Below are 25002 nucleotides of genomic sequence, written 5' to 3'. Positions count from 1 at the left end.
GGTTGGTGTAGGTGTAGTGGACGTTAATAAAACACAACAGGTTAATGTGAGAGTGGTTTTAGGGTTGGTGTAGGTGTAGTGGACGTTAATAAAACACAACAGGTTAATGTGAGGTTGGGTTTAAGGTTGGTGTAGTTGTAGTGGCTGTTAATAAAACACAACAGGTTAATGTGAGGGTGGTTTTAGGGTTGGTGTAGGTGTAGTGGACGTTAATAAAACACAACAGGTTAATGTGAGGGTGGATTACCCTCACATTTACAGGATTTAGGGTTGGTTTAGTTGTAGTGGACATTATTAAAACACAACAGGTTACTGTGAGGTTAGGTTTAGGGTTGGTGTAGGTATAGTACTGGACTCGATGGATTACTCTTCAGTGTTTGGACTCTTAGCAGTAAATATTAAACCACACTGAAATGAAACGAACTAAACGGAACTTAAACACCGAAAACTAAACTGACACGGTTTCAATTCACTACAATCTTCTATGTGAAGCTGCTTTGTCACAAAAGTCCTGCTTCTTCTTACTGACCAGCCAATTTGGAGCTCTGTTTATACCTTTTTTCCCAATTAGCATAAATTCACCCCTGAAGGACACTAATGGTGGCCACATTAAAGGTATGCTGAAAGGTTTACTTGCTTGGGTCAAAGGGTAAAACTGATAGACATTTTTCCCACCCGTTATTCTGTGTCATTCAGAAGTGCAATACTGCAGTAGTAATGCATTCACATCACATCAAAAAACCCATGTAGAATGACTACTTTTAGCTTTTCAAAGTTGTGTCTGCCGTTGCTAAGCAACCATGAGCTATGCTCACCATTTAGAACAGTAGTGACTACCGGTGTGTCAGAAATCACATACTTCTATAGTTTGTGAACAGTATGCAAGCTGAGCAGCATGTCCAAAGTCATATAGTGAGTCTGAAATCACATCCTTCATAGTGTGTGAAAAACATGATGTGAGCTAAGTAGTTTGTCCAAATTCATAGTATTTGAAAAAAGTAGACGACAAGTATCTGGATGAACTATTACTTCCAGTGAGATTTTGACTATTTACACTATCTCATGTGGCCACGCAAGAGAGTTCATGAACGAAAGTGATATGACGCAACTGACACAGGTAGGTCAAGTGATGATGACAACCTAACAAATCTAGTTCCATTCCATTCATATTCATATAAAACATACTTTTCTAATGATCATAAAATAAATACAAATGTAGAACTAATTGAAGTAGTAGGAGAATTTGGATGCAGCTTAAGATAAGTAGCTAGAGTGAACAAACCTGTCTACAGTTTAGTATGCTTACAACCACATTGAGCATGTCTGATTTTGGAAGCTAAGCAGAGCCGGTGTCGTGATAATTCATGTTACGCTTCATACTTTGCTACCAACTCTATATTTGTATGGTTCACGGTTGTGGTTCGCTAGTAAATTTCCGATGGCTTGAGGCTGGAAACTCCAAACATGAAGAACCTAAGAAATAGTGTTGCATTATAAACAGACGACTTAACTACTTTCATTGATTCAGCATGATTAATAAACACACAACTATAGAATCATCTCAGAAGGATTTATTTTAACAGCCATCTTTCACTGAGCAGCGATTCAAACAATTGTTATCACAAAAACATTATCCTGATTTCCTTATTGTCTGATGAAGTGTTTCAATCTTACATGATTTTCAGTAGCTTGACAGTGTAAAACTCAGTTGTGTAAATGCTGCTCAATCCAAAAGCGTGTGCTTGAGTTATATTAGAACCGACTTTACTGCCAAAATGCGCATGAAAATCAATTTCAATTATTCGCAAATAAAGAGCCAAATTAAGAGCCTCAATACATCCAAGAAATATCTGTGTGCCCGATGTGAACATGAATCTACATTCTGTTTACTGAAAGTAACTTTGCAATAACATTTAAACTAACTCTTATTAGAGTACTAGTAGAGTGTTAAGTTTAGGATAAAGGCTAGTAAAACAAGTTGACATTTAATGACAGCTACTACAGTGAGCATAATATCTGTTTGTGCACCATCAAAATAGAGTTTATGACAATAAGCAAATACTCTAATGACTGCTAATTCATGTAAAGTACAGTATTACTTAGTAAACTAAAAAGACCGGTTAAAAGAAGTGTTGCATACTTGATTTAAGTGTATATGTATGTGTTAAGACTACACATCAAGTGCAAAACAACTGAACAACTTTGAAACAGACAATATTTTTTTTCCACCTTTCGTTTTGACTAAACTAAAATAAGGATCAATAAACCATAAAAGGCTATTGTTCTTTTCTGTCTGTTCTTCAGGACCATAATCAAATAACATTCAAATGTTGTTTGTGCTGAAGGAGGTCTCACAGTGCATTGATTTCAGTATTAGATTTGCTTCTCAGAGGCTTGTGTTATCAAAGCCTTAAAGGGAAACCTCAGTTAAATCTATCAGCCCCCCCAGCAGAACATAGAAAGACACAAAAAGCCCGCGTAAACTCAGTGTAGAAGGATGTTGAGCTGAAACATCTGGATCCTACATATCAATTGCTTTAAAATAAAATAAGACCATAAGAAATAACATTTCATTTCCACACTTATAGTAAAATATCGCAAATAATTACCCAAAAAGTAAAATGTTTTCTTCAATGTGCAGTTATAACTGAACTAACCTTACACTGAATATTTTGCCACAAAAAATGTAACAAAAATAATATATAAACAAATAATTTGACTTCTCTATAGTTATCCATTATGAATATTAAGTGTTATCACAAGGCATTGAAGTCACTTTGAAATTGTATTGATTGAAAGCACCCTGAGATGATCTGAAATGTCTATCAAAATATCATTATGGCAAAGTAAGTAAAAGGTTATAAGCAAGTTATGGAAACAATGTTATTTTTCATTTTATAATTTCTATTAATGATTGTTTATAGTTTATAATGTTAATTCTTAAAGTGATTCTCACTACTATGCATTGCCAAGACCTTATAAAGTACCCATCATCATCTATTCATAACCCATTGACAAAAATAAAAGACAATCTCAGCCTTTCATCCCAATTGTATGCGTTTTATAATGGAATTATACGTGATAATATAATTTTAGCACAAAAAAACCTACATAATTGTTGTAAACAGGAGTATGTCACCTACCACAGATGTTCACCATGTATAATAGATCATACTGTACAATAGTTTGAAATAAGAGAATCTAGCACAGTCGTACCCGCCTTGTACATCCATAACCTAGAATCTCTAACCACTTCTAACACTTCTATTACTGCTTCAAAGGTCAATCAGCTGTTTAGCAGCAGATCATATGGCCCTGTTTGCTTTGGCATAGAACAAAATGTTGAATTAAGGCAAAAGGGAAATTAGCAGGTCCACTTGCATGTGCATGTTTGCACTGCATGTAGGAGTTACTGTGCAGATGTGGTTGATTTCTGCATGTACGTTCACGAGCGTCTGCTGTTTATTTGAGAACACGCGTGGGTCGTCTAAGTCTGCCGTCTCATGGATTCCTCCACGAAAACAAACGTGTCACTGAGTGTCGTTCTTACTGTTGTTGTTGCTGTGAAGCTCTTGTAGCTGCAGGTCGATTCTTTCTTTCCTTTTGCGTTGGATCAAGTTTCCGCCGGCAAAACCAAGCAGTCCACCTCCAAAGGCAGCGGCGACCCCCGCCACTTTAAACCCTGCTAAGAGTCCCAGCGGCCCCCCTAACACTCCCCCGACCACCGCTCCTGCCACCGGCAACACTGCCAGCTTCGCACGGGCCGCCTGCACAGAAATAGAGCACATATAGAGATAGATAAACATCATGATATACAGGGCTCAGCATAATTGAGTACACCCCATTTTGAAAATGAATATTTTTATCCATTTCTTAGAGAAGATAGGATATGGATTTTTTGGTGCAGTTAAACAAACTGATTTATCAAACAGATACATTTATTAAAATAATATTTAGTCACCAAACATATTTAGAAATTGAAAGGTAATACAATAAAAAAAAATACATTTTTCTATTTTTTTGCTACTCTTATATTTTCCTCTTTTTGAAATTTGTATTTGTGACATAAATTTGATGTACTAGTTTTTAGACCGTTATCGTAAGTTATTTTGTTAGATAAGCACCAGATTTGGCTTCAGTACTGACTAATGTAATGTATATGCACAAATAATATTCTTTGTAGCTTTCTATAAAAAATATGAATTTAAAAGATAGATTTGTAAGGGATGTACTTATATATGCTGAGCCCTGTACATCATTAAACATCATTTATACATGTTAGCATATACAAAAATCCACCGTACAGGGGAAATTATTAATATTAATGATAATTGTCTACAATGTTATTTTGACAATAGTATATTAAATAATATTGAATCCCTTTACGATTATTATAAAAACAATGCCTATTATTATTATTGTTGTTATTATTATCTTCCTATGCTATAATTAAGATTTATATTAATATTTTTTAATATTTACAGTGGTTTTATAATAATAATAATAATAATAATAATAATAATAATAATAATAATAATAATAATAATATTGTTAGTATTATTATTAATAATAATAATAATAATAATAATAATAGTAATAATAATAATAATAATAATAATAATAATAATAGTAATAATAATAATAATAATAATAGTAAATATTATTATTATCTTCTATGACATATATTTCAAATCATTCAAATGATTTTTGAATGGTCATACTTTACATTTTTTAATAAATGTTTTTTATTTAATATAAAAATATATCTATTAATTTTAATTCAGCATTTTAAAAGATACATTTAAAAAAATCTCTAAAAAAATTTAAAGTTAGGATGTACATGTTTTTTTCTGTTTTATCAGTATAGTTATAATACTGACATTTTTTACTTCACACTTTAAAAAATAAAAAAATAAAAACTAATTTAATATTAATAAATAAAAATCCAAAAAGTAAAAAACATGATTATCATATTATCAAAGTGCATCCAAGTCAATGTTTGTAGTTTCTTCTCATATATATTTGAAACATCGTATAGAAAAAGAATCCTTGTGTCTCTGACCCACATGCAGTGTGTGTGTGTATGTGTGTGTGTGTATGTGTATGTGTATGAAAGCATCAGACAGGTGAGAAATGAATGATTTATGCAGCATCAATGTCCCAAAACAGCGTTTGAACTAACACACTTTTCATGTGCTGTTTTCCTGATAACCAAACAATTATAAACTCTTTCATGTCCAGTTTCCAGCAGAAACAGAAACATATCCAGAGTCATTTATAAACAAAATAATCAGAGATCTGGAGTGAAAAAAACAGGATGAAATTGAACGCACAGATCAAACTACAACTGGTAAATTAATTGATATCGGGTAAAAAGAGAAACTCCCTTAGTCAGATTATTCTTTAATTAACACAAGGTAACAAGCCCCCCGATGCCTAGCACACGATTTAATTTCATTGAAGATATGTAAACTTTAAAGGCAGGGTCGTCCATCAAATGCCACCTTTCCTCTCTTCTCATCTCTCCTTCAGCCCTTCTCAAGCTCTCCCTCTCTGTCATCTAATCATCTTCACAAGGCAGGGTTAACCGTTAACTGAACAGTTAATTATGCTTGGAGAGAGAGAGAGAGAGATTGAGGAAGTATCTCCTCCTGTTATGCCTTGTGGGAACTAATTGTCCCCATAAGTATAGAAATGCCAGTAAATTTTGAACTTTGATGCCTATGAGGAAAAACGGTTCATAAATCATCCAGAAACGCAGGATTGTTTCCTGTGAGGGTTGGATTTAGGGGTAGGGTTGGGAGACAGAATATACAGTTCTACATAAAATCAGCATAAAAATCAGGTGAATGGAAAGTCCCATAAAGATAGCAGTACAAGTGTGTGTGTATGTCTGTATGTCTAAAAACTGAGCAGAATACACTCACTAGCCACTTTATTAGGTCCTTACTTGGAGCCCCTTTTGCCTTTAAAACTGCCTTAATCCTTCGTGGCATAGATTTAACATTCATTTTCTGTCGGCTTAGTCCCTTTATTAATCCGGGGTCACCACAGTGGAATGAACCGCCAACTTATCCAGCAAGTTTTTACCCAGCGGATGCCCTTCCAGCCGCAACCCATCAACAATACTTAGGTAGGCTGTGGTGTTGACATGATGCATAATTGGTACTATTGGCCCCAAAGTGTGCCAAGAAAATATCCCCCACACCATTACACCACCACCACCAGCCTAAACCGTTGATACAAGGCAGGGTAGATTCATGCTTTCATGTTGTTGATGCCAAATTCTGACCTTAACATCCGAATGTTGCAGCAGAAATCGAGACTTATCAGACCAGGCAACATTTTTCCAATCTTCTTTTGTCCAATTTTGGTGAGCCTGTGTGAATTTAAGCCTCAGTTTCCTGTTCTTAGCTGATGGGAGTGGCACCCAGTGTGGTCTTCTGCTGCTCATCTGCCTGAAGGTTCGACATGTTGTGCATTCATAGATGCTCTCCTGCATACCTCGGTTGCATACTCGAGTGGTTAATTGAGTTACTGTTGCCTTTCAATCAGCTCAAACCTGTCTAGCCATTCTCCTCTGGCATCAACAAGGCATTTGTGCACAAAGAACTGCCGCTCACTGCATATTTTTCCAGACCATTCTCTGTAAACCCTAGAGATGGTTATGCATGATATCCCAGTAGATCAACCTTTTCTGAAATACTCTGACCAAACAGTCTAGCACCAACAACCATGCCCAGTTCAAAGTTACTTAAATCACCTTTCTTCCCATTCTGATGCTCGGTTTGAACTGCAGCTGATCGTCTTGACCATGTCTACATGCCTCAACGCATTGAGTTGCTGCCATGTTATTGGCTGATTAGAAATTTGTGTTAATAAGCAGTTAGACAGGTGTACCTAATAAAGTGGCCAGTGAGTGTATATGTGATCCTGGATCACAAAACCCATCTGTAGTGTAGGACGACAATGATACAATATCCATTATAACACAAAATACAATGTATGGATCAAAATTATATTTTTTTGTGCCAACCATTAGATTATTAAGTAAATACAATGTTCCTAAATGTCCAACTGTAAATAATAACAAAAACAAGTGCAGCCATTAAGAGGTCATTAGTGTATGATGATGCCACATGATTAAATAATTTAACAATATTTTGGATGTTAGTTGCTTTTTAATTAACGGTAACACCATTATGGTAATTTTACAGCAATTTACCGGTATTAGTGAGAAAGGTAAATTTTTTTTATATAAAATTATATATTAATTCATTTCTATTTTAATTTTTAAAATCAATTAATAATAATTATGCCAAAAATTTAACTGGAAAATTTGCTAGTAAAAATAAATAAATAAATAAATTTAAAAAAAAAAGAATCGGCAATCGGAATTCGCCATTAAATTGAAGATCAGTCCATCACTATGTGTGTGTGTCAGAATATATTAGTCTTCAGCTATGTGTGTGTGTGTGTGTGTGTGTTGACCACCCTCTGTCCTTTTTAGCAGTCTCAGAGGTGGGTCCACTTTCTACATGGGCATCAGACAAAATGCTCAATAGAACTGCATTAACTCTCGACTCCAAAAAAGAGAAACATTTCAATTGAGCCTCGATCAATAAAACACATACAAACCCCTCGTTCGCACGCAAACACACACTCGCACGGCCTCCACGTTGCCCCCTTGCCTTTGCTTTTCTGTCAAAAGTTGGTGCTCTGCAGCGTGTGTATGTGTGTGTATATCTATCGAACCCGCAGCAGGAGCTCGAATGCTGTTTATAGACTCTCTTTTACACTCTTTAGACTTCCCTGCACTCACACACACATTGACTCCCTGCAAGGGGCAAACCAACACACATCGATCCCTCTCCGCTCCATGCCTTCCGCCACCATCGCCACCTCTCTCTTCCCTCTCTTAATTGTGGTTTCCTTGCGCTCTGAGGTGGATCAATGGGCTGATGGTGGGGTAGGCCGAGAGAAGCAGGGGGGTAGAGTGGAATCGATCCCCTAGCAGGAGTGTCCCCTCTCCCCTTACCTTCCCCAGGCTCTGGGTCCCCTCCTCCACATTTGCGGCTGCTATGCTAACGTTTGCCTCGATGCTGTCAATCTTCTCCTGCTGAGCCTAAGATGGAAAGACACCAGTTACAGAGCGTTCACACACACATATACATTTAAACTCCATAGCACTCCAGACAGATATGTGTATTTACATGTGTTTGGGTAACTGACAAATGGATGAAGAGAATTAACATCAACAATTATTATTAACAATTATTCATTTAGAAAAAAGTGCCATGTTTTCAGACATGTTTTTTTTTATTTTATCAGACCTTGATAGCATAAAATGAAAATTAATGATCTGGTAAATTGAAAGAAATTAAGAATTATTAGGTGGTCTGTTAATTTTTCTATATTATATTATATTATATTATATTATATTATATTATATTATATTATATTATAATTTACAATACGTTTTTACAGCATGTAAACAATATGTTTGTACACTCACTGGCCACATTATTAGTTACACCTTACTAGTACTGGGTTGGAACCCATTTTGCCAAAAGAACAGTCTTAATCCTTCGTGGCATAGATTCAACAAGGTACTGGAAATATTCTTTAGAGATTTTGGTCCATATTGACATGATAGCATCATGCAATTGCTGTAGATTTGTCAGCTACACATCCATGATGCGAGTCTCCTGTTCCACCTCATCCCAAAGGTGCTCTATTGGATTGAGCTCTGGTGACTGTGTAGGCCATTTGAGTAGAGTGAACTCATTGTCATGTTTAAGAAACCAGACTGAGATAATTCACGCTTTATGACATAGCAAGTTACCTTGTTAGAAGTAGCCATAAGAATATGGGCACACTGTGGTCATAAAGGAATGGACATGGTCAGCAACAATACTCAGGTAGGCTGTGGCGTTGACATAATTGGTACTAATGGGCCCAAAGTGTGCCAAGAAAATATCCCCCAGTCCATTACACCACCACCAACAGCCTGAACCGTTGATACAAGGCAGGAAGCAGGACTCAATACCATCCAAATGTTGCAGCAGAAATCAAGACTCATCAGACCAGGCAACGTTCTATTGCCAATTTTGGTGAGCCTGTGTGAATTGTAGCCTCAGTTTCCTGTTCTTAGCTGACAGGAGTGGCACCTGGTCTTCTGGTGCTGTAGCCCATCCACCTCAAGGTTGGACGTGTTGTGCATTCAGAGATGCTCTTCTGCATACCTCGGTGTAAACGAGTGGTTATTTGAGTTACTGTTGCCTTTCTAGCAGTCCAAACCAGTCTGGCCATTTAACTTCTGACCTCTGGTATCAACAAGGCATTTGTGCCCACAGAACTGCCTCTTACTGGACATTTTCTCTTATTCGGACCATTCTCTGTAAACCCTAGAGATGGTTGTCCCTGAAAATCCCAGTAGATCAGCAAGTTTCTGAAATACTCAGAGGAGCTCATCTGACACCAACAACCATGCCACGTTCAAAGTCACTTAAATCACCTTTCTTCCCCATTCGGATGCTCGGTTTGAGCTACAGCAGATCAACTTGACCATGTCTACATGGGTAAATGCACTGAGTTGCTGCCATGTGATTGACTGATTAGAATATTGTGTAAACAAGCAGTTGTCCTTATGTACCTAATAAAGTGACCGGTACGTGTATACTGTTAAACAAAACAGAACAAAAAAAATATTAAACCAAAGGTTTCATTAGTCAATTTGTTAAATGTAAACATATTTTGCAATTTAGACATATTTTAGGCATATGAGGAAAAAAAATATAAGTTGAAGGTGGTCACATTTAAATTTAGATGATGAAAATGCTCTAAGTAGTTTATCAATTGAAACTTCTAGATAAATACAATTAAATACAACAATTTTTGAAAACGCTGTTTAAAATCACTTTTTATGTCAAACTGCATGAAAGAACTTCTATCAATTGTCCAAATATGTATCTACAATGATTTAATGCCAAAACAAATCGAATTCCTATCCCAATGAATGCACAAACACTTCATAAATGGTAAAAAGTGGACAAAGACGAGCTCAGTAATCTTGGTAGTGGGTAGCTGGGGGTTTGAGTGCTGGGGCAGAAGGGTTGATGGGAGGGGTCTGGATGTCAGGGGGTAACAGGGTGGTCTGTCGGAAGCTTATGAAATATTCAAAGAGTGGCAGCTGTCTCTCTGTCTAAATCAGTGTGAGCTCAAAGTAATCACTACACACACATGCACACGTAAACACACACACAATAGAGAGTGATGGAAAAATCTTCTTTAACTCTCCAGCAAAGAGTTACATGAGCCTGGCACCTGCTCCTCTATAGCATGTGTTATTGTGAAAAGAAATCTGTTTTTTGCATTGCTCTTTGCAGCTCATGGCGACTGTAAAGTTGAAGTTCCTCTTCCTGTTCATTTTGAAATAATTTGTGAGTATGTACATGTGTCCTTAGTGTGCTTTCTCAGGACTCAACAATAAGGATGGCCTGCTGGCCCAGAGCCAATGTGAGAGGGTTTCAGGTCAGTTGATAAACCGTCTCTATCTGACCAGTGCTGCACTGCCAATAAATCTTACATGTGTTGATCTTCTGTACATGTTCTTATGTCTTGTGGATTTTGTGGAGATATATTGCACATGGCTGATGTGAACTATGCAGATATAAATGTCACCAAATGTTATGTAGACAAATGTTGGTGTTAATACATTTTGAGACTGATTTGTCATAATCGTAAACGCATCAGAAAAGATGGGGGGGATAGACATCTGGATGGATGGATAGATGGATGGATAGACCGACGGATGAATGGATGAATGAATGGAATATTAGCTAGACAGAAAGACAGACAGACCGATCGATTAATGAACTGACCAAAGGTTAATATATGGATGGATGGATGGATGGATGGATGGATGGATGGATGGATGGATGGACGGATGGATGCATGGATGGATGGAGAGAATAATAGCTAGGCAGAATGACTGGATGGATGGATTGACCAAAAGAGAACTGGATAGAATGAAAGATAAAACAACAGATAGACCTATATATGGATGTATGTATGCATGTATAGATGGATAGATGGTTGGAATAATAGCTAGACAGAAAGACAGACAGACTGATCGATTAATGAACTGACCAAAGGTTAATATATTGATGGATGGATGGATGGATGGATGGACGGATGGATGCATGGATGGATGGAGAGAATAATTGCTAGGCAGAATGACTGGATGGATGGATTGACCAAAAGAGAACTGGATAGAATGAAAGATAAAACAACAGATAGACCTATATATAGATGTATGTATGCATGTATAGATGGATAGATGGTTGGAATAATAGCTAGACAGAAAGACAGACAGATTGATCGACTGATGAACTGACTGACAAAATGAAAGATAGAACAATAGTTGGATGGATGGATGGATGGATGGATGAATGGATGGACAGAATAAATGCTAGGCAGAAACACAGATGGATGGATAGATTGACTAAAAGCAAACTGAATAGAATGAAAGATAGCAACAGATAGGCCTATACACGGATGTATATATGTATGTATGAATGGATGTATGTATGTATGTATGTATGTATGGATGGATGGATGGATGGATGGATGGATGGATGGATGGATGGATGGATGGATGGATGGATGGATGGATGGATGGATGGATGGAAAGAAGGAATAACAGCCAGACTGTAAGACCGACAGATTGATCGATTGATGAACTGACCAATGGTTAAATGGATAGAATGAAAAATAGAACAACAGACAGAACAATATATGGATGGATGGATGGATGGATGGATGGAAGGACGAACAGACAGCATAATAGCTAGAAAGAGAGACAGAAGGATTGACAGATTGACCTAAAGTGAACAATAAACGTGAAAGCATCAGTTAAGATGGAATGTATATATCCAATCAGTTTAGTTAAACTTCTCAAGGATAAATGACTACCAAAGTGTAACCACAGAATGATAAATAAATAGTTGGATAGATAGATAGAAATTGAATGAAAGTTAGACCTATACATGGATGTATGTATGGATGTATGAATGGATGGATGGATAGATGGATAGACAGATGGAATAATAGATTTATTGATTAATTAATTGATCAAAGGTTAAATGAACAGAATAAAAGATAGAACAATGAATGGACCGATTTATGGAAGGATGGAAAAATAGATAGCTAGAAAGAGCTTTACAATGATGAATGGATAACTTGATAGCTAGACAGAAAGACAGATAGATACATGAATGGATCAAAAGCTAACTGGACAGAACGACAGAAAGATATTACAACAGATAGACTAATACATTATGGATGGATGGCTGGAACGATAGCTAGACAGAACAGAAAGGTGGACAAACAGACGGATAGACAGAAAGTTGTTTTTGTGTCATAATATTACTATTATTATGTCAAGTCCAATTAAGCTGCTGTTTCTGTTGGTGAAATAATCTTCAGTCAGAAAAAAACACGAGCCAAAACACTCATAACTAATCAGAATCCTATAAGCATTTATGCATTAGTCCTCCACAAACACCCTGTAAACAGGCTATTTTAAGCCGCTCACTAATGACTGGCTACGAAAGCTATTGATGGCTTTCTTTTCTCTGTCTCCTTCCCTCAGGAGTAGACAGTAATCAGCACCGTCTGCTCACAAGCTGCATGGAGACCCTTGAGAGCACACAGTCACACAAGCAGACCTCCTGGGCTCATCTGAGGCTCAGTGTTAACCGAATAAACTATACCGTGGGTGTCCTCTACTGAGAGGAGAGCGCTAATAAGGCTGGCTGTCATCATATTATACTTACCATCATCCACATCCCATCATCGCTACACAACAGGGTGTCAAGTGAATAGAGACAGACAAGATCAATCGTTACTGATATTAAGCTTTTGTATTTGTGGGCCTGAATGAGCTGAATAGATGGAGATAAACAGATGAATAGACTTTTGTTTATATTTATATAGTAATGTTTGTTTTTGTTGTAGCTTTTTACTACCGGGTAAAATCTTCTGCTTTTCAAGCCTGCATTTATTTGTTCCAAAGTACAGCAAAAGCAATAGTAACACTTTAGAATAATGGACCATTAGTTAATTTATTTACTAACATTAACTAAGTATCAATATTCTTGTAAAGCATTAATTAATCATAGTTCAACATTAAATAAAGGATTATTAAAATCCAAAGTTGTGCTTGTTAGTTAATGCAACATAACTAACGTTATTTAACTTAAATAACATTAACTAACACTAACAAAGATATACACACATACCATAATAAATGTTTTACTAATAGTTTGTTCATGTTGGTAAATACATTAACTACAGTGACATTAACTGATGGATCATTATTTTAAAGTGTTATCAAAATCAATTACATTTTAAAGTGTTTTTCTATTTAATATCAGATTTTCTTGAAAAAATATAGAAATAAAATAGATTAAAAATGTAAAATAAATAGTGACATAAAATAACTGTTTAAAAACAAATTCTAAAATAATTGTTATCTGCCTATTAAAATAATTTCTGAAAGGTCCATGTGATTGCAGTAATGATGCTAAAATTTAACTTTGAAATCTCAGAAATTAATTTAATTTGAAAATAAATGAAAAAAGAAAATAGTTATTTAATATAGTGAAAATATTCCTAAACTTTTCGCTGTACTTTGGATCAAATAAATGTAGTGGTAATGAAATTATTTTAAATTATTTTAATTTGAAGTCAAACTAAATGAAAATGGAAAATGTTTACTTACTAAAATAAAATAAGTTTAGTTTATATTTATAATTTCCAGTCATTCAAAATGTGTATACATTTCTATAAATAAATAAATGTTTGAATTAAAAAAAGAAAATCTAAATGAGAAAACCGAGGCTCACATTTGCAATTACTGCATTATTTTTCACACAGATTTCCTACAGGGAAATTTAGATGCATGATACCAATATTCAATCATTCATTTATTTTCTTTTCGGCTTAGTCCCTTTATTAATCTGGGGTCGCCACAGCGGAATGAACCGCCAACCTATCCAGCATGTTTGTTGCGGGGGATGCCTTTCCAGCCACAACTCATCACTAGGAAACACCCATACACACACACACATGATGGACAATTTAGCTTTACCAATTCACCTGTACCACATGTCTTTGGACTGTCATATCAAACTGGAGCACCCGGAGGAAACCCACGCCAACACGGGGAGAACATGCAAACTCCACACAGAAATGACAACTGACCCAGCCGAGGCTCGAACCAGCGAGCTTCTAGCTGTGAGGCGATCGTGCTACCCACTGCGCCACCATGATGCCTGTGACACCAATTATTTTATTTTTTTAGCACAGAAAGACCCAAAAAGGAATAAGATTTTTCACAAACTCTCCTAGATAGACACATTTGAATCTAAAGAATGTAATATAATTTAGAAACACATTTTAGGAGTTTAAAACTGTATCTGTACTTAATGTCCAATTCTTCTTCTACATATTATTATTATTATTATTATTATTATTATTAGCTAGTTTGTTATTTAGCAATGAAAATTAAAATTAATTTCTAAATAAATACGCTACTGGTCAAAAGTTTGGGGTCATTTTTTGTTGCTGTTCATTATTGCTTATTAATAAAATAATTTATATTAAAGTGACTTCTGAAAGATCATGTGACTCTAAAGACTGGAGTAGTGAAGCTGAAAAAAAACACTGGAATAAATTCATAAATTAAATATAAACTACTTTTGAACAGTTATGTTATAGTGCAATAACATTTCACAAATGTATTATTTGTACTGTATTTTTGATGAAAAAATTGCAGCTTTGGTGAGCAGGAAACGCTTATTTTAAAACATTTAAACATCCTACTAACTGCAAACTCTTGACCGGTAGTGTATATGTCTAAAAAAACATTTCAAAATAAATCTGAAGACAGGCTTGATCTCCTCTTTTCTACCTGGCATCCAACTGCATGCTGTACTAATAATGGCTGTTATAAGGCATAGATTCTCATTAATCCTTGCTGGTTAGTACATGGCTGACAGACTGTCACCAATCTCTGTATGTCTTCTCAATCACACGCACACACACACACACACACACACTGATGAGATCAATACCACCTTGTTGGCTTTCAAGAGACAAAGCCATTTGTCTGACAGCTCTGCCAAACCTAAGGGCTTTGGTCAGCACCCTTTATAAAACACATGTACACCATAAATACTTTCTTGCTGTGTCTTTCTTTTAAAAAAACAAAGAATGAATTGTTTTCATAGATGTGCGATACTTACATGAACAATAGTGGAGAACTCGTTCACTAAACCATTCAGTTGCAGCAGGTCCTAAACAAACAAACCACAACAATCATGCAAAACACTGCAGGTAGGGTAATGTAAGTAGTAAATGTAGTAATAATAGTTACCACCATACTTCTATGAATGATTGATCACATTAAAGGGTTATTCACCCAAAAATGTATATTCTGTTATTGACCATAATCTCATTTCCCTAAGTCTTAACATTTAAATGAAAAATAAAATAAAGACCAAGCTTTCAAAATGAACAGGTGAATGAAAAAGTACCCAAATATCTGTTTGCATGCGTTACCTCAGCTAAAGAGTCCCAGGACTCTGCGGCGTTCTGTTCTGAAGGGATTTCAGGCAGGAGCAGCTGTGTTTGAGTGACAGGGGAACCAGAGACACCTGTGTCATCCTCACCTGAACAATTACATCAAAGTCAAAAAAGTAAAAATAAGCACAGACTGATTGACCTCATAAAGCAGAGACACATACTGTGTGATGTTTCTGCAACAGTGGCAATAGCTTCGTTGAAGTTTTGCCTGTTGACAGCATCCGAGTGAATCTGGAGAAACTCTTGAATGGCAGCAGAGGCTCGATCTCTGATTGGCTGAACGAGTTTCTCCAGAGCTTCAGCATCAACACTACGAACTCGTCCACACAACTTCTCCATCTCTCGCAGGTTAGATCGCAGCTGCTGCAGGGGCAAACATTAAACATCTTCTTTATAACTGGATTTATGGTTATATTCAAAATCTCTATATAGTATTTTTTTTTCTATACAAACTGGACTGAATATTGTGAATTATTTTGTCATAACTCTTAAAGACCCAAAAATTCTCGCCTAGAACTGCCAAATATTTCAATTTGCACCTGCAGTCTTAATGTAAATATTTTTATTTTATTTTAGTTTCAGTAAAAATAAACTTTATATTGTCACATTTACAAATTTCTAAAAAAATGCCTACATTTTTAAACAAAACAAATATGCACAAAAGCTTGCACATCACAAATATACCCCAGGCCTATTTTAGCTATATTTGGTGTTAGTGATGATGCAGAACTATCAATCAAAGTAGCGTGATCAGAGTTATAACCCTTTTGGCACACAATTTGATTTTACTGAATTGGAAACAAAAAGATCCTCCCAGTTGCTCCACATTGATAAAAAAATGTTATGTCTGCCTACAACTTGAGAAGCTCAGACTTTCATTCAAAATTAAAACTAAGAATTTCTATGTAATATGGAATCCATTTATTGAGTATTTGTACAAGAGAGCAGTGATAGAACCCTAGTAGATAAACCTCAAATTCCCCCTCATACTTTTTTTGTCTTCCCCCCACTTTTTTGTACTCTTTTTATGTTACAACTTCTTGTTTAAAAGAAAGAAAAAAAACATATACATGTTGAAAAGTTATAATTCGTACTGATGTAAAAAAAATTAATAAAGAGATTGTTTAAAAAAAATATTTGAATGGCAAAAAAATAAATAAAAATAAAAAAGCTTGCACATCAATCTAAAAGGGGGCTCAGTCTAAAAACAAAAAGTACAAAAATATACAAAAAGGAGGCAACATCAAAGCTCCAAAAATAATGAATTTACTCATTTACACAAAAATTACAAATTTAAATGTGAGAGTCTTTAAAGTTAATAATTTCATATTTTTGGAGCTTTGCTGTTGCCGCCTTTTTTACATTTTTAAATACAAATTTCTAAAGTTAAATGATTTCCTAAACATAAATTTTTTTTTTAATTTGTCATTAAATTTGTCAGATTGTTTATAGGATATTTAATAATGGAAACTAGGGTAGCACAATATATTGAAAATTATCGTTATCAAGAAAATAGTATATGGGATATCCATATCTCAGGGATGTTCAATAAATTTAATTAATTTGATGTGCCAAACATTTGTGTGCTGCATGCATAGGTTGTTTATCCAAATCTGACCATCAAATCTGATGGGACCTTGCTATCTATATTCCCATAACTTAAAGTTAGTAATATGGTAAGAAATACTGTTTTAGCAAGATGCAACAACAATATTGCATATTGCATGCTTTCCCAGTATCGCGTAGCCCTAAAAAAAATTGTCTCTATTATTTTTAAAGATAAAGAGGTTAAATATAACACACTTCACTGAACTGGATTATTTACTGAACTTTTTAGAATTTCATAAATTTAATAGTCCTGGATATCATCATTTTAAAATTGCCTGTTATATCTAGGTTGTATATGCACAACAGAGCCCTATAATGATTTATTTTCTCATTAATTACAAACCAGACCTTGACGAGAACCAGAAGTTATAGATTAAAAAACAGGTGCTTTGTCAGGTCCTGTTGACTCATGTCCAGAAGCAAACATCTATAAGTCATTACAGATCAATTCATACATATTGAACAAAGAGGTCAAAGTTAACAGGCAGCCAATCAAACTGTTCCACATGACTGCACTCATTTCACACTTAGAATAATCAGACTCATAAAATCATTCTTCATAACTAAATCACACAAGACATTAGAAGTTAGCTTTTCAATGAGAATGAAGGCACTAAGGATCTCAGAGGCAAATATAATTAATATAAATCTTGGTCAACAACAGTAGGGATGGAGTGGATATCTAAAAAATTATTTGACTTTTTTTTCATATCAGAAGATATCATTAATTGAGGATTCATTACTTATGTTTTAAGTTTAAAAAGAGATTTTTAATCCCGAGTGTAAGTAGTAGAAACCAATCACCGAATTGTTAAATATAAAGGTATGTGTGTGAATGAGTGTGTGTATAGATGTTTCCCAGTGATGTGTTGCATCTGAAAGGGCATCCGCTGCGTATAACATATGCTGGATAAGTTGGCAGTTCATTTTGCTGTGGTGACCCCCAGATTAATAAAAGGACTAAGCCGAAAAGAAAATAAATAAATGAATAAAAACTGAGTTGTGTGTTTTTTTTTTTTTTTAAATGTACATGTCAGTTCAAATGTAATCAAACCTAAATTTGCACAAAGGACTAACCAGTCTTTGTGGACAATCAGCTGTGTCCATTTCTGCTTTAAACATAAACAGTATATTAAACAATTATCAAACACATTTGTAGTATAAAAGAGATATTTGATGATAAAGGGACTAATCCGACAGAAAATGAATGAATGAATGAATATTATCAGAATATCAAAATCAACTGTAAGCGGTAGATCTTTCTTATACCTACCTAAACTCTGGAACAGCCTTCCTAGCACAGTTCGAGAGGCAGACAAACTCTGGCAGTCTAAAGTTAGATGAAAGTGCCCGTGAACCGAAAGCTTCGATTATTATTCTTTTCTTACTGTGACGCAGTTCCTAGAGAAACTAAATTTTAAATAGGCGTGACTTGTTTTTTCTACCGCGGGCTGAATGGACTTAGTAAAGTAGGCATTTCATTCGGAAAGATCAGGAAAAGGGTTTGGGGAGAGTTATTATAACTTAACAGACTCCTCCTGCTCATCATTTCTGTTTGTTGTCAAAACTGACAGTTGGAGCAGCATTAGCCACGCCCATTAACTTAAAATCACGAAATCTGCTAATTTAACTGAAAACAAACAGGAAGTGCATTTCAGATTTAGGTTACATATTAGAAGGGCAAATATTTTTTTCCTTTCTTAATGACATGCACAGATGAATTGTTCATCACAAAATTAGCAATGCAAGCTAACAAAATCATATGGTTAGTTTTGATTTCTTGGGGACTTTAAAGACACATCTCTTTGCATTAGCATACACATAAAACACAAATGCTTTTGAAATCCAAATCCTCTAAAGGATTGTTAGGCTGCAATAATTAGGGCTACCAGAGGCAGGAACACTTCCCAAAAGACATTATAATTTCAACGGCATCTATGCTTATGCTAGTCTGCTTTTCTTTATTGCAAGCTCTCCATAATCCTGGAACAGGTCGTATCCTGAGCAGATGCTGTGGTGGTCATGGAGGAGTGGCAGACAAGTCTCTGCATTGATCCTGTGGGCCAGACTGAAAACCATACCTGTCAACATTGGGATGTGAAAATAACGAATATGCTTACCATAATAAGGGATTCCCCTGACCCCCCCCCCCCCCCCCCCCCCCCTAAAAAATTCCCCAAATTACTAAACATGTTCTTTTGGAGCGGTTTCGTTGTAAAATAAACAGTTAAATGGTCAGTAATATGTTTTATTATTATTTACAAAATAAAAAATAAATATATACATTAGCAGCAAATACTTAAGCAAACAGTTCAGCTTATTAAAATGAATAGCTAATATAAAGAAACAGAATCAAGCTAACAAATTCCATTAGCCGTTTCTTCACTGTATAACTTACACATTCTCAATAAAGAGCAACGAATGAATGATTTATTTATATTTTTTTGGTTTGATTAAATTAAATAAGAGGTGTAACTTTAAAAATGCACACATCTAAGGTTATAAGGAAAGCAGCTGACTGCTTTCCTAACTGTTTATGCTCCTTTAGGACAAAATTACTTGTGTTTAAAAATAAAAAACCCTACCAAGATCGACATCTTTAGATATAATTATTAGTTATATGTATATCTATTTACACACGCACCCAAAACCCAGACTTTTGCTCTGCTTCAAATCAAGTATACAGAATCCGTTTAAGAAACAGCGTCTATTTATCACTATGGAGTGCGTCAGCTGAGAGTCATGCAGACTGTTTTGAGGATTGCATATGAAGCGGCGACGGCACCTGTAATGAAAATGAAGGGAATCGCGTGTAAAACTAGTCTTTTCACAACTCATCCAAAGCATATTGTTTAGTTTTAATTACATTTTTGACTGTTGTACGCTGTAACATAACTTAAATAATTCAGCATAGTGATATGGAACTGACATGCGGTCAAGACCTGCCTGGAGCTACTTGATCAGTTTGGTTCCCTGAAAATATTAGCACACCTTAGACATTAGAATCTACATGAATCTAATCAGAATCAAGCATTCAACAGTTTAAATCATCTTTTTTTGCCCAGCCCTAGTCAATACACACTACTCTCCCCCTCTCAATCTCTTCTATAGGTGTGTTATGAGAGCAGTCTTAAGGGTTTTTGATCTCTTGCTCTCCTTCTTTCCCTCCCCGGGGAGCTACTTTAACAATGTCTGTCTTGTTTCCATCTATTGTCAGTCGCCCACATCTCGCTGACACAGAAACACTTGCAGGCTTTCGTTCACTCTCTGCAGTGCCGGACACAGGAAAGCTCTCTGGCGTCTCTGGAGGAACGAGACCTGGGTGCTGAGGTCACACACACACACTCACAGTACATAACACACTCCCAGGACTGTCCCGCGAGAGCCCCGGACACACTCTCAGAGACATTAACACACAGGTTACACGCTTGTCTGGCCATTAGGTAGAGAAAAGACATCACACGTACACCATGCAGTACACCAGAGGCCTGAGTCAAACATTACTTAATATATATAGACACATCCTACAGCTCAATCACAACAGGATAAAGGTATGGGAAATTTGTGAAAGCACAGATTAAAAGGGGTGGTCACGTCGAGAATGATGACTATAATAACTATATTAGCATCCATACAAGTGGATGATATCATTCAGTTTATTTTTGTGTGCACTGCAATTGTGGTGATTGGTAATGTTTATATCGTTCACTGGCTGGAAAGATTGGATTTGAAAACAGTGTGTAAAGTGTTTTGTTTTGTTTTTTTACAGTTAGAATGTTTTTATAAACTATATCTTATCTCTATAAATTGATCCCTTTATGGTGATTGTTCTCAATTTAAGGGACCGCCCTACTATACATCCAGCACAATATGGCGCAAAATGTGTTTGGCCCGATTTGCTAATTTCAGACCAGCACAACAGTAATTTTCACGTTTTGCGCCACGTTCTTTATATTACAAATCTATTTGCGCTACTTTGTGGACTCACTGGTGTGCCGGTCTATAAAGGAGGTGTGTTAGGACTAGCCTGATCTCACGAGAAAACGTAAGCATTTTACATTTTGTCAGTTTAGTGGCTAATTCAGTCGTACAAAATTGTACGAATTTAAAATGGAGGCGTGGCACCTAACCCCACCCCTAAACCCAACCGTCATTGGAGGATAAGCAAATCGTACTAAATTGTATGAATTCATACAAATTAGCCACTAAATAAAAAAGTTACGAATTGCCGTGTGTTGGTTAAGACACACTGTTGGCAGGTTGCTATTTTGAAGAACTGAAATTGACTGCACCATTGACCAACTAAAACCTGGTCTAAAGTCCAGCGCAGAGTGCATTAGTTATGCACCTATGCGTGTCCAAAATGCTTACACATTGCTTATTACACACAAGATGTACAGCAATACACGAACATCTTTACAAATGAACAAAATAAAGGATTAAAAAGTTAAAATAATTATTATTTTCTACATAAATACAAAAACCACTGCCTCCATTCCATGTCGGGGGGGCTTTCAGTTCATGCATGACAATTTGCAATTGTATAATGTTATTATTATCAGCAGTATTATTTATTATCTGCATATTTATAGTTGTTTTAATAAAGAAAAAGTTGAGATTTGTCCACCTGTCGGGTTTTGGAGATGTCTGTATCACCATAAGGGGCATCAGAATAGGACATGTGTTTGGGCATAACTTATTTGACCACACTTTATGAACCATTATAAACAAATATTGTTAATTTGTTTGTTTGCTGGAAATTAGAACTGAATTTAGAAATAGTTTTAAAGCACATCTTTGCGCTTAACAAACTAAAATAAATATGTAGGCTAATGGATGTTTTCAGCTGACTTTCCTAGATCGTTAAAATGTAGCCCTAAATGTGCCTTTTTTTTTTTTTAATAGTTTTGTTTAATTTAAATGAATAATTCACCAAATAATAAAAAATTCTGTCATCATTTACTCTCCCTTCACTTGTTCAAACTTGCTGGTAACTGGAGACTTAATGACTTCTATAGTATTGTGTTTTTTTCCTACTATTAAAATCAATGGGTCCCAGCAACCAGGGTCCTTTAAAATATCTTCTTTGTTAGGCTTAAAACCACATGGGGAGCATGAATGATGAAGTAATTTGAATTTTTGGCTGAACTATCCCTTTTAGTTTAACATTCCTTAAACTGCATCTTTTTCTTTATTGCATATTATTTATTGTTATTTACAGCAGAACTATTAAAAGAAGGAATATACAGAAGACTAAAAATCCATATGCATAAAGGCATGTTTTTTTTTTTCATTTAAAGTCAGTTTTTTTTTATTTTGCCTTTATTGTGATTGGACAGTACAATGACAAAAAAAAATGTTGGAAAAAGTTGGAAGGAAGAACTGAAAAAGTTCCATGAGCCAGGAATCAAACTTGTGAAGCTCGAAGTGCAATAACACAACATGTCTGTGCACTGCCTACATGGCTATTAGCACCAAAAACTGTTTGTTTTTATCATTTTTATGCATCTATGCTATTTTTTTCTCACTGACCCCAAACCTTTGAAAAAGTATACTTTAACAAACAAATAGTTTATAACTATACTACAGACATAACCTAATATATCCCATAACTGTTTAAAATTGTATAAATTGTTAAGATTTTTGGAAATTCTCTGATATGTTCAAGCCTTCTTAGCTTTGTTATATGCAGCAACAAAATAACAAATCATTTCTATGAATGTTATTGTTTTACAACTTTAAATGCAGTTTTCTGAATGAAAACAATAGCTGTTATCATTCTGTTGCAGTTTTAATATACCTGGACCGTGCGGCTGGAGTTGATGTGCTCATGATGAAGTTTGTCCCACTGTCTGTTTCTCTGAAACTGCAACAAGAAAGCTCTGTTAATATCACATCTTAAACCATTTATACAAATGTTTTATATTCTCGAAAAATAATTCAAAGAACATCTAGGTTGCCATGGTTATACAACCCCCCAATATTCTATTATCCTATTATAAGTTCCTCAAACAGGCAGACAGAGGAGAGAGATTCCCTATGGTGACCACACACATGGCTCTCTCTGTTCTCCATATGCCGAGTTTTGGGTGTGATTTGCTGAGATTTGCTGTCGCTGTGCATGTGTTTGTACCTTTTCTATGTTGTGCTGGTGCTGGTGCAGTCTCTCCAGGTCAGTAGGGATGGCCACTTTAATAAATTTCTGAATGGGGGGTTCGAGACGCCGGAGTGGAAGTTTACCAGCCTCGTCCGCCATCATCAGCCTCTCTTATAAGGTCACAAGATTAATGCATCCATCCATCTATACCCAGCCTTGCTCTGAAAGATGATATTAACTCTCATAAACTGCAAGTGAAAATATAAATATTATTATTTCTTTAAAAATAAACAAATGATTATGGGGATTGATCACACAAAAATTATAATTCTGTCATGTACCCACACTCCACTTGTTCCAAACGTGAGTTTGGTTATTCTGTTAAACACAAAAGGGAGGTTTTGAAGAATGTTAGAGTCCAGTAGCCCTTGGCTTCCACAGAGGTAAAGTTGGTTTTATATTCGCACATTCGTTCAGTGACAACTTGTGACACAATCCCTATATAGTTTACCACAGCACTTAGAATATTCGGTCTGAAATAACCTGCAAGTGTGACTTGAAAACAACATTAACACTGTTTATTTGACTGTGAACAATGACGTGCTTTGATAGCCATTGACTGCTGATATTATTTCAGTATTTAGATAATACTTTTATGAAATTATTTTATAATGGGAAAAGTCTAAATGTGCGAACATGAAACCAACTTTATGGCTTCCATTGTATTTTTGTCAATTTCAATGGATGTCAAAGGCTGCTATTTTTCAACCTATTTTCTTCAAGATATGTTTTGTGTTCAACAGAAAAAAAAACTCATAAATGTTTGAAACCACGTTAGGTGAGCCTTTTGGGTGAGCTAAAAGTAGCAAAATAACATATTGAGTCTTTATCTAGAATAGTTTAATGGTCATTTCATGGAATTTTTATATAAGCTTTACCATGGCATTGTACTCTGAGGTGATTCCATATACTTCACAATTTTATTATGTTGACGTCACATGTGTAGAAATCATGTTACAATTAAGCTACTAAACTGTTACTAAACTACAACAAGTCAATAGGCTATCATGTCAAATGTTAAAAACAACACGTTTAACGATACGAGGATGTTAAACTAACGTTACATGACAAAATAGAATTGCGTGGTCACATTATCTTATGCCATATACTACAAAGAAACAAAATCCCTCGGGTAAACAGCTGTGTACAAGTTCAGCTAGCTTGCCTCACTTAACAGAGACTTTCAGCTTATTGTGCCACATATGCTGATACTTTCGTCTGTAGTTTCACACAACTCTTTCCTTACCTGTCGAAGTAAACAACTGCTAAACTGCGATATCCTGCTGTCGGTGATTTTAGTCCCTGTCAAGAACTTTGTGTATTTGTAAACAGTGGTTTCGCTTTGTGCAGTGTGCAACGCCTAAATCTGTCCGACTAAGCGGAACCATTATTTTAACGAAGTGAACGTGCTGTAGATGATTATCAACCAAAGCTTGTGATTATTAGAACAAAATATTGTAACAATAATAATGTTGTGAAATATCATTCTAAATTCAATTAATTGTTTTCTATGAGACTGTATTATGTGTATAGCATCTTTACACACCAGTCTTCAGAAATAATTCTGATCATAAAATTATGGTTTA

General features: G+C 35.4%; 1 protein-coding gene across 2 annotated transcripts; it reads right to left on the bottom strand.

Annotated features, from left to right (window-relative positions):
- Window positions 1-1556: 1556 nt before the first annotated feature.
- Window positions 1557-24778, bottom strand: stx17 (syntaxin 17). 2 transcript variants are annotated; one of them, XM_005158053.5, is made up of 8 exons: window positions 24663-24778; window positions 23393-23577; window positions 23060-23125; window positions 15813-16014; window positions 15628-15737; window positions 15312-15362; window positions 8039-8125; window positions 1557-3767 (listed from the first exon to the last, which is right to left on the bottom strand). In XM_005158053.5, the coding sequence occupies exons 2-8, from the start codon at window positions 23516-23518 to the stop codon at window positions 3531-3533; spliced, it is 879 nt and encodes a 292-aa protein (XP_005158110.1). In that variant the 5' UTR covers window positions 23519-23577; window positions 24663-24778; the 3' UTR covers window positions 1557-3530. The 2 variants fall into 2 exon arrangements, with proteins under 2 accessions (XP_005158110.1, NP_001007450.2); NM_001007449.2 differs by having other exon boundaries at window positions 3040-3767; window positions 23393-23604.
- Window positions 24779-25002: the final 224 nt, after the last annotated feature.

The sequence above is a fragment of the Danio rerio genome, chromosome 16 (genome assembly GCF_049306965.1).
Source record: "Danio rerio strain Tuebingen ecotype United States chromosome 16, GRCz12tu, whole genome shotgun sequence".
Lineage (NCBI taxonomy): Eukaryota > Metazoa > Chordata > Actinopteri > Cypriniformes > Danionidae > Danio > Danio rerio.
This window is presented reverse-complemented; position numbering and strand designations above follow the sequence as displayed.

Bases quoted from the DNA above. Each gene is read 5' to 3' on its own strand.
- stx17 (XM_005158053.5), bottom strand. From the start codon at position 23,518: ATGATGGCGGACGAGGCTGGTAAACTTCCACTCCGGCGTCTCGAACCC. The intron at 15,738-15,812 runs GTATGTGTCTCT...GTAATTGTTCAG, and splicing joins TGTTGCAGAAACATCACACA to GTGAGGATGACACAGGTGTC. The intron at 15,363-15,627 runs GTAACGCATGCA...TTGTTTGTTTAG, and splicing joins CCTGGGACTCTTTAGCTGAG to GACCTGCTGCAACTGAATGG.